This window comes from Fukomys damarensis, unplaced genomic scaffold (assembly GCF_012274545.1).
Source record: "Fukomys damarensis isolate Sample0158 unplaced genomic scaffold, DMR_v1.0_HiC HiC_scaffold_24, whole genome shotgun sequence".
NCBI classification, from domain to species: Eukaryota; Metazoa; Chordata; class Mammalia; order Rodentia; family Bathyergidae; genus Fukomys; species Fukomys damarensis.
In genome coordinates, this window is record NW_022900936.1 from 9,662,252 (window position 1) to 9,677,728 (window position 15,477).

Genomic DNA, 15,477 nt, shown 5'->3' on the forward strand with positions numbered 1-15,477 from the left:
CGGCGGGGGCTGAGTGGCGCTGCGGAAGCGGGCTTGGCAGTGTGGATGTTCGGTGGGCGGGGATCGGGCCATGTGCTTTCTTTCCACCGTTAACCCAGGTTGACGTAAGAGCGGTCCCATTCCCTGCTTTATCCACCAGATCATTTGAAGTGGCTTTGCTTGACGCTCGTGTTCTCGTTGTAAAGTATCCACTCGAATGACCGAAGCCGGGGAAGGTTAGTTAAGTCTTCCAGGGTCTCCAGGGTAGGGCTTGCACTGTGCTGTGCCTGGAGCCAGGCGGCCCAACTCCTCCATGGTCGATTCCTAGTACTTCTATCCGGGCATCTTTGGGAAAACTTCCCCTCGCTGCTTTTTACTGAGCTACATACGCAGTATTTTTTTTAGATTTAAAGATACTTGTTTCAGATCGTTCACTACACGTGGTGTGTTAAAAATATCTATTGCTTTGGACAACTGCTGCTGCTTATACTAATTTAGCAGGGTTTTTTTTTTTCCTTTCCTCAAATATTTAATCACCATCATCTCAGATGTTAGAGTATATAGCGAAATATCTTCATTTGGAATCCATTGGCTACATGACTTATCCAGCAAGTCATAGAATTTAACTGGGTTTCCATCTCATCCATAAAAAGGCAATGGCAATAGTGTATACCGCATAGAATTCTTACGCACAGCAGGTAAGATTTCATGAAAAACATTTAGAATGGCACCTGGTACAAGGTAAGTGCTCAAAAATATGTTAGGGATTCTTTTTAATATTACTAGCTTAATTTTTTCTTTAAATATGTAATTCTAGGATATCACAGGAAGCTACCAATTTGTTTTCTTCTGTACCAGCTTGCTTTCTACATAGGTTAATAGCTTTTGCAAGTTAGTAAATCACTGTAACTTCAGTCTTTTAAATGTGTGTGTGTGTTTATGGAAATTTGACCTTGTTCAAGCCAACTGCTCATCCTGTTTTTCCTTTTCCTATGTAATGATTTGATAACTGTTTATTTTTTATGCTTGTTTTCGCTGTATTATTTCTATCTCTAAAGTAGCAATTTAGGTAAGTTATAAAACATCTAGTTGGCAATTTTATAAAAGTAATAGATTTTGGGCCGGCGATTTAGCTCAGCGGTTCGGTGGCCTGCCTTGCAAGCGCAAGGACCGGAGTTCAATCCCCGGTACCAAAAAAAAGAAAAGAAAAAAAAAAAAGGAATAGATTTTTATAAATGGCATTTCAGTTAACTCTTACATAGCCAAGGTCATACAGATGTTGGAACTGAAGTACGATGCTTTTGAATCTGATTTTTACTTTTATTTTTATTTTATTTATCCACCAGATTTTTAGCATATGGACCCATGCCGTATCTTCTAGCACCTGTTTTTTTATACAGCCCACCAAATAAGAATGGTTGAGGAAGATGGTTTTATCACATGTAAAAATTATATTCCTATTGCCACGTCCGTACATAAAGTTTTATTGAAACACAACTGCATTTATTTTGTTACGCAATTTTGATGGTTTCCTCTTGCTTAGAACACCAATAGGTAAATGACATCTAGTCTGCTGCCTCTTTTATGTGAGTTAAGTTTTTGTGCATATTGGCACATTCACCACCTAGAGTATTCTCAATGACTCCTTTCATGCCGCCATAGACAGAGTTGATAGTAATTGGACAGAGCACATTACCCTCAAATCAAAATACTGTCTGGCCCTTTACAGATAGTTTTCTAACCTTAGTCTTCAATATTTTGATTTATGGCTGGGGATTTAGCTCTCTGGCACCATGCCTACCTCACAAGCTCAAGGTCCTGAGTTTGATCCCCACTACCAAAGGAAAAAACAAAAAAATGTATGACAACTTTAACATCTATGGGACCTCATGGGTTAAAAATGGTTATTTTTAGGGCTGGGGATTTAGCTCAGTGATTCCGTTGCCTGCCTCGTCCAGAGTTCGATCCCCAGTACCAAAAGAAAAAAATGGGTATTTTTAAATGTAGGTCTAATTTAACATTCTAACACTGGGTGTGGTAGCACATTCCCAGCTGCTCCAAGGCTGAGGCAGACAGATCACTTGAGTCCCAGGAGTTTGAAGACAAACAAGGTGACACAGTAAAATATCCTTAAATAAACGTCAGAATTTATTTTTTTAAGCTAAGTTTTCATGATTCATCAAAAAATGAGCCAGAGAAAGGATATTGTTTATAACAGATTGTTTCCCAGGTAAGGAACTGCACCAGTCTGTTTTTTGCTTATAAAAATGCTATAGACTGGGTATGTAATGAAATGAGATTAGTTTACAGTTCTCAAGCAGAGTCAAGGGGCTCCATCTAGTGATTGGATTCTGCTGGCAAAACTCACATAGATGGCAAGGGACAGACCCAGCACTCATCTATGTGTGTGTCTGGTCTCTTCCTCTTCTTAGTCACCAAAATACAATCATGGGGTGTCCACCATAATGCCCAAGTGCCTCTCAGAGCCCAACCCTAATGCAGCCTCTTTGCTTTTTTTGACAGGGTCTCACTATGTAGTCCATAGGCTGGCCTTGAACTCAACTGTATTGCTCAGGTTTCCCTGAAACTGATAATCCTCTCATCTCTACCTCCCAATTGCTGGGATTACAGCTGTGCACCAAGATTGGCTTAACACTCTTAATACCTCACAATAGAGATTAAATTTCAACACATGAAACCTCAATAAGATACTGTACCATAGGCAGAGCTAAATCACCATGCACTGCTTAACCAAGCTCTTTAGGCTGTTCTTCCCTGGCTTTAAAACACCCCATCCTTATGAGTATGACTGTATTTCTCAAATTACAAGTTCCAGTTTTTTGCAGATGAATTGCTGGATGGAAATATTAGATGATTTAACTCATATTTAGAAATTGTGATTTCTGAAATATGTGCATTCTGAAATAACTACTGTCGTTTTCTTCCTTCAGGTATCATCTTCCTTTAGAATTCCTGCTTTGCTGTGCCAGGGATTTAGCTCAGAGGTTCGGTGGTTCCGCTGCCAGTCCCGAGTTTGATCTCCAGTACCCAAGAAAAACAAAAGCCTGCTTAGAGGACAGAGCCATGGCAGCCCGAGTACTTGTAATTGGCAGTGGAGGAAGGGAACATGCACTGGCCTGGAAACTCGCACAGTCTCGTCATGTCAAACAAGTGCTAGTTGCCCCAGGAAATGCGGGCACTGCTTGCTTGGAAAAGATTTCAAATACTGGTAATCACGTTTTTGTTTTCATTTTCTTGTCTTTTTTATTTTCCTTTTTTTGTAATCACATTTTAAAATGAATAATAATTACTGTTTGTGCATAATAAACTCTAACATTTGCCTTTATAATAACATGGACACTTGGGAGGCTAAGGCTGAGGATCTGAGAATTCAGAGCCAGCCTGGCTACATAGTTCAAGGCCAGCCTAAACTATATAAGGAAACCCTGCATCAAAAGTTAAATTAAATTAAATTTATGTGATAACTTGAAAAATGTCCTTATGTTATAAATTTAATATAGCCTGTTATTCAGAATGTGGCATTTCTTTATCATGAATTATTTTAACCCTTAATAAAACACATCCATTAGAAAGGTAATAAGTACCTAATACTGTATATGTTAGAGGCATTTTTATGTATATTTTTGGAAGTGAAAAATTGAGCAGTCTTAGTATTGAGCAGGCCAAATAGTATTAAATTTCCTGATTCCCTGATAGAACTGTATCTTATTTCTTGGAGAAACATGAAAAAATGGAAAAATGATGTTCATGCACTATGTTAAACTTTTCATAATACTAGAACAAAACTGAAAACTCACCTTGCCTTATAAAGCCCTTTGCACATTCTGCCTTCTACATGCCTTTCCAACCTGATCTTTTTTCTCTTCGATGTACTCAATCTGCGCTATTTTGCCAATTTCACAAATATAACTAACTGCCTTGGATTTTGTATATCTCCTGTATTGCTTTTTCCCCTACTAAAATAAAAGCCCTAGGATATAAACCATAGATAGCACAGCAGAAATTGGTCTGTCTTGTTTTATGCTGTGTGCCTAGTGCTGTATGTGGCACATAATATATATGGACAGAAAAACGTAGCCCTCAAAAGCACATATGGGGGGGTAGGTGCATGTAGATAAAACAAAAAATAATAAAAAAAGCAAATAAAATATCTCTTTTCCCTGGGACCTTAGCTCTAGACACAGGTGTGTTTTCTCTGCATGCAGTCAAAGTCATACGGATAAGCCCTACACAGTCTCCCGAGGTTGGTGTGAGACCGCTACCATTTGTGGCAACTGAGTTAGGTGTGCCGTACTGATTTAGTTGGGCCTGCTCAGCCTAGTTGTGTTTGGAGCTACTAACTCCAGGGACCTAGTACTCTGTCTTCTCTACACTCAGGCAGTTTCTATAAATTGAAAAACAACTGCTGGGCATGGTGGTGCACACCTATAATCCTAGCACTCAGGAGGCTGAGGCAGGAGGATTGCTGTGAGTTCAGACCAGGCTGGGCTACACAGTGAGTTCCAGAGCAGTCTGAACTATATAGTGAGACCCTGTTTCGAAAAAAGAAAAAGAAAAAGAAAAACAACTGACCTTGGAGAAAACAGTTGTATTTCAAGTCATCATTCACTTCTTACTTTTTTTTTTTTTTGGTACCCAGGATCAAACTCAGGACCTTGCACTTGCAAGGCAGGTGGCAGAACCACTGAGCTAAACTCAGTTCTTACTTTGAACATCTCTGCCTGAGAGGCTTCCTGACACAACCAGAAATAGTCTGCCAACTCACTTCCTGTCAAATATGCTTGATTTCTTTATATTTGCTGTTATTTTTTGTGTATTTATTACCCACAGTGGGTTGTTATCATCCTAATTCTAGGGATCTTATTTGTGTTAACATCTTAATCCCAGGGCCTGTCTAATTAGCATTACCTAACTACATAGCACAGTTTCAATAAATGTTGAAGCCAGGCGTGGTGGCACATTCCTGTAATCCCAGCAGTTGGGAGGCTGCAGCACGAGGCTGAGTTCAAGGACAGCCTGGGCTACGTAGTGAGTTCAAGGCCAGCCTAAACTATATAGCAAGACCCTGTCTCATAAATAAATAAATAATTTTTTTAAAAAATCTTGAATGATTGATAGTAAGGAATAGTTTGAGTATATTCTATAATATTTTTTGTTTAATCAACACTGGTAACATAGCCATGATTTCTAGCATCTGGGGAAGTTTGCTGGTACTTTTATTATTTAGCTGACTACAGTTACAGCAAACAACTGAGTTTTGTTACTTAGTCTTATTGAATTCTATTCTGAATTTCTCGTGATACTATCCTATCAATGAACTTAAGAAAAGCAGCAATTAAAAAAATTTTTAAAAAGCAGCAATTAACAGGCAGAGTAAAGTATTGTAGTGCTCAGTTTTTAGTTTACTAACTATGGTGCTTAATTTACTTAGTTAACTGAAACATTGTTTTTGTAAATGTGGTGGTCTTGTGTTTTCTGTTTACAGCCATCTCAGTCGGTGATCATACAGCCCTTGCTCAGTTCTGCAAAGATGAAAAAATTGAATTCGTAGTTGTTGGACCAGAGGCACCTCTGGCTGCCGGTAAGCTTCATCTGTGTTTATTGAAACAATATGTGTGCAGTGTCAACGAGAGCTTTAGGATTATCTAACCAAATTCATTCTATAGATGAGAATTGTAATATATCAGAAAAACACATTATTTTTTTTGTCCTGGAATGTCAGTAATAGGATGATGTAGTTACCAAATTTGCTGCCATGAGAAACATTTTGTGTGTCTTTATTCTGATGTCTATTTAATCATCTGTATATTCAAATACAACTTTTGCCTGTCCCTTTGCCTCCCAAATGGGGTCTTGCAGTACTGATCTCAAACTCCTTGGCTCAAGCAATCCTTTTGCCTCAGCCTCCTGAGTAGCTGGGACTGTGGGCGTATGCTCCCACAGTGCCCTGCTCTTGTGCTGGATTTGAGTCACCGCTTAGTAGCATTTTATTTATGTCAAGTAGACACCATGAAAAATTTAGCCTGTACCACCAGTTATCTGCCCTGTCTAAGTGTAGATTTAGTCTGCTGCTAAGACATGCTGTGTCTAAAAAGTCCCTGGAGAGACCCAGGGTCACTTAAGCACCTGCTTGCATCCGTAGGAATTGTTGAGGACCTGGCCTCCGCAGGGGTGCGATGCTTTGGCCCCACTGCAGAAGCAGCTCAATTAGAGTCAAGCAAAAGGTTTGCCAAAGAGTTTATGGACCGACATAGAATCCCAACTGCGCGGTGGAGAGCTTTCACCAAAGCTGAGGAGGCCTGCAGCTTCATTGTGAGGTAGGGTGAAGGCTGCCAAGGAAGGACAGCTGTTTTTTAGGCTATTTAAGTATAGCCACTTTCACGTAAGTTATCCTTTTCTAACTCCAAAAAAGGAAGGATTCAATGTATATATAATTTGTATAATCTTGTGACCTTACAAGATACAGTTTTGCCAGGAGTGGTGGTGCATGCCTGTAATCCCAGCACTTGGGAGGCTGAGGCAGGAGGATAGCTGTTAGTTCAAGACCAGCCTGGGCTACATAGTGAGTTCCAGGTCAGTCTCAACTACATAGTGAGACTATGTCTCAAAAACCAAAACAAACAAGGGCCAGGGATTTAGCTCAGTGATTCAACTGCCTGCCGCGCAAGCATAAGGACCCAATTTCAATGCCCGGTATAAAAGAAAAACAAAACAAACAAAAAAAAAGATGCAGTTTTAATGTTTATTGCTAATTGCTAGGTGGAAAATATACTGTATAATTGTACAAGTCATGTGCTGTTTTCACAGCCAAACTGATAAACAGTGGCATTTTACAACATGAAGATTATTGACCTTTGTCGTATAATCAGAGCAAAAAATCATCACTTGGGGGCTGGGGACTTAGCTCAGTGGTTCCACCACCTGCCTTGCACTTGCACTTTGATCCCTACCACCACCACCACCCATACCAAAAGAAAAAATCATCACTTGGTCATCAGCCACCATTACTGTATTCTAAATCTTAAAACTATATACCCTTTAGGGCCAGGGATTTAGCTCTGGTTCCGCTGCTTGCCTCACAGGCAGAAGGACCAGAGTTTGATCCCCAGTACCAAAAAAAAAAAAAAAATTATATACCCTTTGAGCAAATTAATCAGTGTTGATAGACACATGCCCTTGCCCTTTTGTTGTTGACACTCCCTGCTGCCTGGTGTTTTCCTTTCAGTTGAGTCAAGCCCATTCTTCATCCTGCAGGGTTTCTTAGGTACTGAATATTATTATTTCCTATTAGCCAGGCGTCTTGGGTAAGTTACAGTTTTGTTACTTACTTTGGGTAATTCTCCTAGATCCCAGTCCCACTCATAGTTTTTCCTGTGTGTATGTCCATGCTTACCCTGAAATTATATAGCCACACTTTTGCTTAAATGAAAGTATGGTTCATTATTTTGTAGCTTAAAAATCATTCCATATCTCCATTATCTATCTACTTATTCTCCCAAAGATTTTGCCTGTGTGAGCTCATTTAAGTAAAAAAACGCAAAATTGTACCTATATAATTATAACTGTTAAATGCTGTGGGGGGATATCCTGGCAGGAAATATATCAAAATGATGTTGGAATTATAAGTGATTTTATTTCTTTTTGCTTTTGCATTGTTGCTATAGCATATTGTTACAGATTTGCAAAGCAAATTTAAAATTTAAAACTCTGAGCTATGCATTGGATGTTGAAGGTTGCTCTGTCTCTACAGTGCCGACTTCCCTGCTCTGGTTGTGAAAGCCAGCGGCCTTGCAGCTGGGAAAGGGGTGATTGTTGCAAAGAGCAAAGAAGAGGCCTGCAAAGCTGTACAGGAGATCATGCAGGTAATTGTTCTAAGAGATTTATTTTCTTTTTCACACTGGCTAAAAGTTTACAAATTATGTTTCAAAGTAAGGAAAACCTGGGCCGGGCATAAGGCTGGGTGATAGAGTGCTTGCTTTCCATGTTCAAGACTCTGGATTTGATTCCCAGCATTCAAAACAAAACCCAGGCTGAATGAGGTGGCACATTCCTGCAATCCCAGCACTGGAAGGCTGAGGCAGGAAGATCACCATGAGTTCAAGACCATCCTGGACTACATGGTGAGACCACCTCAAAAAAACAAACACAAATAGCTGGGCGTAGCAGATCTCCAGAAGTTCATGGCCACACTGGGCTACATAGTGAACTCAAGACCACCCTGAACTACACAGCGAGACCCTGTCTCAAACATAAACCAATCATCCAAAAGAAGATAAAACCCAACTAGCAAACACGGTTTTTTTGTTTGGTTTTTTATGTAGTTCAGACTGCCCTGGAACTTACTGTGTAGCCCATGCTAGTCTCAAACTCACAGCAAATCCTCCTGCCTCAGCCTCCCAAGTATATTGGGATTATAGGCATGCGCCACCATGCCCAGCTAAGCCATTTTTTATAATACTGTTGTAGACCATCTCTGTAAAATACTTATTACAGAGCAAATTGTTTTTCATTCTTGTGAAGTTAAGTTCTAACCTCCTTTGTTGACAGCTATTTAAAGGTAGGAAACCCTCAGCCTATAGGACATGCAAAGAAATTCTCAAACCATTTATGAGGGTAGAAGTATTTGTGCTGTGTGTCACAGTTCTAAGAGAAGTAGATCAATAAATGAATGTACTTTGTCTTTCACAATTGAGCCTCATCATTGTGGTTTTACTCTCAGAGAAATCTACTTTCATAGGTATGCATGAGTATAATTACTACAGGCAAACATATAATCACAGTGAAGAATAAAGATTAAATGATGATAATAAAATCATCTGCTTTTCCATTATTTAAAGTTAGAAAGCCAAATCCTCAGGAGACTTAGTAATGTGTTCATTTCTTCTGTGGCAGTATTAGCTCTACATCCTTTCCACATTAAAAATTAGAAACATCCCTGTGTTCCTTTAAGTCTTTCCAAAAGGGAAAGAGAAATTACAGTACTCATGTTCATTCATAATACAAATCGTGGGCATTGGCAAAGGCCAACTGTGTAAATGTTAAAAGCTTATGGTTGCCAGGCATGGTAGCACATGCCTGTAATCCCAGCACTCAGGAGGTTGAGGCAGGAGGATTGCTGTGAGTTCAAGACCAGCCTGGGCTACATACATAGTTCTAGGTCAGTCTCAACTACATAGTGACACCCTGTCTCAAAAAAACAAAAAAAAAAAGCTTATGGTTTACAAAGCTCCTTTTTTTTCTCCTTGCAATCCACATTTAGGAGAAAACTTTTGGAGCAGCTGGAGAAACAGTTGTTGTTGAAGAACTTCTTGAAGGGGAAGAGGTGTCTGTACGTATATTCATCTTTTTGGCTTTTATACCTTGTGAGAAGCTGTTACCTGTACAGGACACTCCCACCCACCCACCCTTAAAAAAAAACCTGATTTGTTCCAGTTGCTTCATCTAGAAACAAACCCATCAGTTACAAAGGAAAAAATATAATATTGGAATGCAAATGAAAAAAAAATTTCCTCTTTTAATCATCCTCAGTCTATTAGTGAGTACTATATACGTGGACTTAGAACTTTTTGGCATTTAACCCAAGTGGGCTATGTTCTTTTCTTCATAGTGTCTGTGTTTCACCGATGGAAGGACAGTGGTCCCCATGCCCCCAGCCCAGGACCATAAGCGATTACTGGAAGGAGATCTGGGACCCAACACAGGGGGGATGGGAGCCTGTTGTCCAGCACCCCAGGTACTTTCCAGGGGCTCCACTCCATTTCCGTAGGGACGGTTGTTAAACGTCTCAAAAAGCTCTTACATAATGCTTTCCTGTTGTGATTTGGGTTGCTTATTTATTTCTGCAAATTTTGATAATTACCAATTTGTTTTATGGTTTTTTTGTTTTTATTTTGATAGACTCTTGCTTTATTTCCCAGGCTGATCTCAAATTTGCAATCCAGGTCAGGGATTTAGCTCAGTGGCCCTGTAAGTGCAAAGTCCTGAGTTTGATCCCTGGTATCAAAAAGAAAAGAAAAAATCCAAATAAACTTCTCTTTAAAAAAAAAAATTACTGGAACCTCCAGCCACCGAGCCTGCTGCACACCCTTCCCTGCCTGCCCATCCCTTTTAGGGTCTCTTTCTTCTTCTGCTTGCTGAACTTTCCAAGTGCCAGCAGCCCTTCCTTGCAACCTCAAAGAAAAAAAAATAGATTTTTGCAATCCTACTGCCTTACTTTCCCAAATATCTAGGATATGCTACCTCATTTGGCTTTCTGATTTCCTGTTAAATGAGAAGCATCTCTCTGGTCTTTAAAATTAACCTTTTCTCAGAAGGTTTGAACAACTAAAATAGCCAAACTCATTTCTAACCAATCTGGAATACAGGGAGGATTGGGTAGATTTTCCTAATCCCTCCTTTCTACTCCATATTTTTAATCCATAGAGCTTATTAGATTGGAAAATTGTAGTTTTCATTTCTGCAGGCACAGCATATAAAATTTATGAGCAGTTGGGGGGGTTAAGAAACAGGTCACTGGTCTTTCTACATACTTCAGAACTGATGTTTTCAATAAATTCTTGATCGTGGGTATTTTAAATTTAGGAACTTGAAGTATTTCCTCAGGTAGTAAAAAAAACAGTAGTTCTCATTATCCTTTCTGGGTCCACTTACAAGATTTTTTTTTTTTTTAAGTACCAGTTACATTTAAAGTATTTCTGCATATTCCTTAGGTTTCCAAGGATTTGTTTTTAAAAATTAAAAATAATATTCTTCAGAGGACAGTAGATGGCATGCAGCAAGAGGGCACTCCATACACAGGTGAGCTCGTCAGTGTTGTCGTCAACATCACTTTGTAGTGTAGATTTGCACTTTCGATAAAACTCCTCCGTTTTCTGTTTTTTTCTACCACCTTTTAGTTGGCCAATGTTGTATTGTTTGTCTTTATTCTGAAACCTCAATTATTAGAAGTTTATTTTCTAGGTTTTATAGTCAGAATACAATGATTACAGATTTTCCTTTTTTTTTTTTCCCTCCCCATATCTCTCTCTCTCTCTCTCTCTCTTTTTTTTTTTTAAGAGTGGGAAACATTTATTGAGGGAAACAAAGCTTCTGTCTATAGAGACAGAAGGAGGACCAGAAAGCAGGTTGCCCACCCACCCCACTTCTCAAACATGTTGTATACAGCAAAGCCATGTGGTGAGGCGGGTACAAAGTGGGACAAAACTGTAAGACCCAATGGAAATTTACAAGGTGGGCATGAGGTGGCGCAAAACCATGAGCAACCAATAAGATTACAGATACAGTCCCCCAGGAAATAGTGATTAAATGGAGTCTAAGGGGAGAGCAAGTCACATGGCCAGTACACAAGGATTTTCAGTAAGGGTGGGGGTCAGGGATATTTCCTGGAAAGGCTGGGTTAAGACCTTAACCCCCCACCCAAGTGTCCTATTTGGAATGTCAATCACTGCTATCCAGGGGAAGCACAAGGATAGTAGTTTGTGTCCTTTTACAATTCTGCCCTTCAGTGAATGTGTCTTGATTGTCCTCCATGTTGGCTCCTTGAGGGTGGCCCTGTCTAACTGCCTCCACTCTTTTATAAAAGGAATTCTGTATGCTGGTATAATGCTGACCAAGGATGGCCCAAAAGTTCTGGAGTTTAATTGCCGTTTTGGTGATCCAGAGTGCCAAGTGAGTAACAATAGTCAAAGGTAATAAAGTATTATTTTGTAGAATTGTATGTTGTTTTAATTTTAGGATTTATCAACCTTGAAATAATTACCTTTGAGAAACATGTGCAAGTTCTGCTGGTACCCAATGAATAAAATGTTTCAAAAAAACTAAAGGTCAGAACATGATGGCGCATGCTTATAATCCCAGCACTCAGGAGGATTGTGACAAGTTTGAGGGCAGCCTGGGCTACATAGTGAGTTCAGGGCCTGCCTGAACTACCCTGTCTCAAAAAAAAACAAAAACAAAAACAATAAAACGTATATCTCATCTGTCATTCTGATTATGTTTTTCCAGGTGATTCTCCCACTTCTTAAAAGTGACCTTTATGAAATGATTCAGTCTACCTTAGATGGCCTGCTGTGGTCATCTCTGCCCATTTGGCTAGAAAACCACACCGCAGTGACTGTCGTCATGGCAAGCAAAGGTTATCCTGGAGCCTACACCAAGGGCGTGGAGATAACAGGTGAACAGTGGGGAGGAGATTGGATTACAATGTGACAGATGACTGGTGCCCCAGCAGCTGCCCCGTGCCGTGCAGATGTATGCACAGCCATGAGAAGCCTTCCAGAGGTTCTTACCCACAGTGCTTGTTGAGTATATGTGCTCAGATATCCAGAATTTCAAGAGTTAAAAGACTGTGGTTATCTCCTTTTCTGCATAATGAAACTTAAGTCACTCATACAAGTTTTCACTGTCCCCCCAGAGCAGCCAGGGAACTGCTGGGACTGTGAACTACATCTCTGACTAGCACAGGTTGTGTGCAGTCTCGTTCCTTGACCTCTTAGTTTACAATGTACCCTCCTCCCCATGGTCATTGGGATAGCAGAATTCAATTTCAAGAAGTAGAGTTTTCTTAGGGCCAGAGATTTAGCTTGGTGGTGCCGCCTGCCTCACAAGCATAATGCCCTGAGTTCAATCCCTGGTACTAAAAAAAAAAAGTAGAGCTTTCTCCTCCTTTATTTTTGTTTTGTTTTGTTTTTTTGGTTTTTTGAGACAGGGTCTCGAACTCAGAGATCCTCCTGCCTCAGCCTGCCGGCTCCTCTTTTATTTTTACGGGAATTGAGGCATCTAGTTAAATAATAAAGCTTTTTCATTTCCAAATAATTTCCATTACAATAAGCCCAAAGGCAGGCCTTGTGACCTTTAGCATGCTGTCAGTTGGCCTCTTCTACTACTCCAGTAACTTGTTTGAGACTAGGATTATTGGTGCACGCCTGTAATCCCAACCTCAGGAGGCTGAGGCAGGGAATTGCTGCATATTGATTCGAGGCTGGCCTGAATTACATAACAAGACCCTGTCTCATCAAAAAACTGGGGTGAAAAAAGTACACTTGTCTCACCCAGACAGCAAATCCATCCCCCTTGAATCCCACACATGGCAGTTGGACGCATGACACCTTTTGAAAATGCAGAAAGATGAAATAGAAACAAAATCCCTTGGATTGGTGAAATTTCCCTGTTACTGAGGTGACGCAGTTACAGTACTTATTCTCAACAACCGTATTGTGTATTACCAGTATCAGCAGGATAAAGTCCCCATGCTGAGAATAACTGTGCTGTTAGAACACTACGAAGATGTTTTTAGCCAGCTACCAGATAGGATGCTAAAATGTAAGGCAGAGAAGGACAAACTGGTGGTGACATAAGAGTTTTTTTGTTTTGTTTTTTAGTAGTTAAAAGGAAGGTAGTCTTGTATAAACTGCTTTGGTCATTTCAGAAACTAGAAGATACAGTCTAGTGTAACATATTTCAGAGCTGAAAAATAACTTGAAAGAAAATGAATTGATCCCCAGTACCAGGAAAAAAAAAAATGGGGCCGGGGATGTAGCTCAGTGGTGTCTCACCTGCTGCTTGGCAAGTGCAAGGTCCTGGGTTTGATCCCCATACTGAAAGAGAGAGAGAAAGAAAATGAAGCCATAGATTTGGGGGCAACCTCAAAGTTAAATTCACATCAAATTCTGTCTTAAAATGTTATAGTTGTCACATAGGGAAAAGATTACTTACAACTATTTTGATCTGTAGTAACCTGTTATCTTTAAAAGAAAGAAAGCAACTTTACTTGAAAGACTATGATAAAAAAATCCTCTTATTCTTAAGAGATGTGATCAAATGCAGGATTTATTTATTGCTGTTTAGGTTTTATATCTTTTAACCTCTTTTCAAATGAAGATTACTTAAGACCATAATCATTGAGAATTTGGCTTCCTCCCCCCTCCCTTTATTTTTCCTCCCTCATTCACACAGTAGTTTTTATGAGATTTGCCATGATAGAAGATTTTAGGAATACAGTTGTCATTCTCAAATAGGAGAGACTGTTTTTAGGAAAAATTATAAGTTTTTAAAGAGGGGCTGGATTGTATAGGCCTGAAGTAGAGGATCTGAGTTCAATCCCTAGTACCACAAAAAGAGTAAAAAGCTGTTGGAAATAGTAAATCAGTTTCAAATCATGTATCATATCTGCTCTCTTCCAGGCTTTCCCGACCCTCAAGCTTTAGGCCTGCAGGTTTTCCACGCAGGCACTGCCCTCAAAGATGGGAAAGTAGTGACCAGCGGGGGCAGAGTCCTCACAGTCACAGCTGTCCGGGAAACTCTCAAATTAGCTCTTGAGGAAGCCAATAAAGGAGTCGCTGCTGTCAAGTTTGAGGGAGCTGTTTATAGGAAGGACATCGGCTTTCATGCCATAGCTTTCCTCCAGCAGCCCAGGTAAACGTCTCCTTCTGAGGTACTAGTTAGGGTGCATTTTCAGTACTACCCTAGGTGGCTCTAGGAAATTGTCAGTCCTATGCTAAGTCACCCTATTCTGTATCCTTTTCTCTTTGTGGGATTGATCTGATCTTGATTTGTGTTTCATTGGAATCAAAACTGTAGCAGTGTGCAAGTTAAATGGAAAAAACTCAAGGTAGCTTCTTATCTTTGAAAAGTTTATCAATGATAATATTACCACAGTGATAATAAGGATTTTTAAACTTGTGTTATCACAGAATAGAATTGTTTTGAATCATGGTTCTTAGTTTTGTCCAAGAACTCAAGATGAGAATATTGGTCATCTACCTTCGTAACTGATTTTGATTATCCTGAAACATTGGCAGTCATCATTTTCCACTGCACTTTTATCTGTTACTGACGTGTTTTTCTGACCTGTTCTTGATTCATTTGTTGACATGTACAACTGTTCCCTGATAAAATGAATAAACTACTCTTTGCAGTGTGTTTTTGTTTCTTCTTTTTTTTTTTGGAGGGGGGGCGCTTTTTGTTTGTTTTTGAGGCAGATCTCACTATGTAGTTCATTCTGGCCTTGAACTTTGTTGCCCAAATTGGCCTTGAACTCATGCTATTCTCCTGCCTCAGCCTCTCAAGTGCTGTGGTTATGGGCATGTGCCACCACACCTGACTGTTCATTAAGAATATATCACATTTACTACTTTTCTTTAAGTTCATCCATAATATATTTTAGAACAAAAAGAAATTTTTACCAACATGTAGTTCATTCTGGCCTTGAACTTTGTTGCCCAAATTGGCCTTGAACTCATGCTATTCTCCTGCCTCAGCCTCTCAAGTGCTGTGGTTATGGGCATGTGCCACCACACCTGACTGTTCATTAAGAATATATCACATTTACTACTTTTCTTTAAGTTCATCCATAATATATTTTAGAACAAAAAGAAATTTTTACCAACCTAATTCAAGCTGTACTATTAGAGGCAGATTTTTTTTTTTTTTTTTTTTTTTTTTTTTTTTTTTAGGGTTTAAAATCATATTTTCTTAGGG

The 15,477-nt window shown here is 39.6% G+C and overlaps 1 protein-coding gene across 6 annotated transcripts in view; it reads left to right on the forward strand.

Moving 5' to 3' along the window:
* Gart (phosphoribosylglycinamide formyltransferase, phosphoribosylglycinamide synthetase, phosphoribosylaminoimidazole synthetase) overlaps positions 1–15,477 on the forward strand; it is a 29,196-nt gene that overhangs the window by 1,377 nt on the left and 12,342 nt on the right. For 2 of the 6 annotated variants that reach the window (XM_010608677.2, XM_010608675.2), the window contains exons 2-11: positions 2,931–3,208; positions 5,486–5,581; positions 6,143–6,317; positions 7,751–7,862; positions 9,260–9,328; positions 9,608–9,733; positions 10,710–10,797; positions 11,582–11,667; positions 12,004–12,172; positions 14,181–14,412. In XM_010608677.2, coding sequence (XP_010606979.1) covers positions 3,064–3,208; positions 5,486–5,581; positions 6,143–6,317; positions 7,751–7,862; positions 9,260–9,328; positions 9,608–9,733; positions 10,710–10,797; positions 11,582–11,667; positions 12,004–12,172; positions 14,181–14,412 — 1,298 coding nt within the window. In that variant the 5' untranslated portion in view covers positions 2,931–3,063. The other 4 variants (XM_010608674.2, XM_010608673.3, XM_010608672.2 and 1 more) reach the window with 4 other exon arrangements.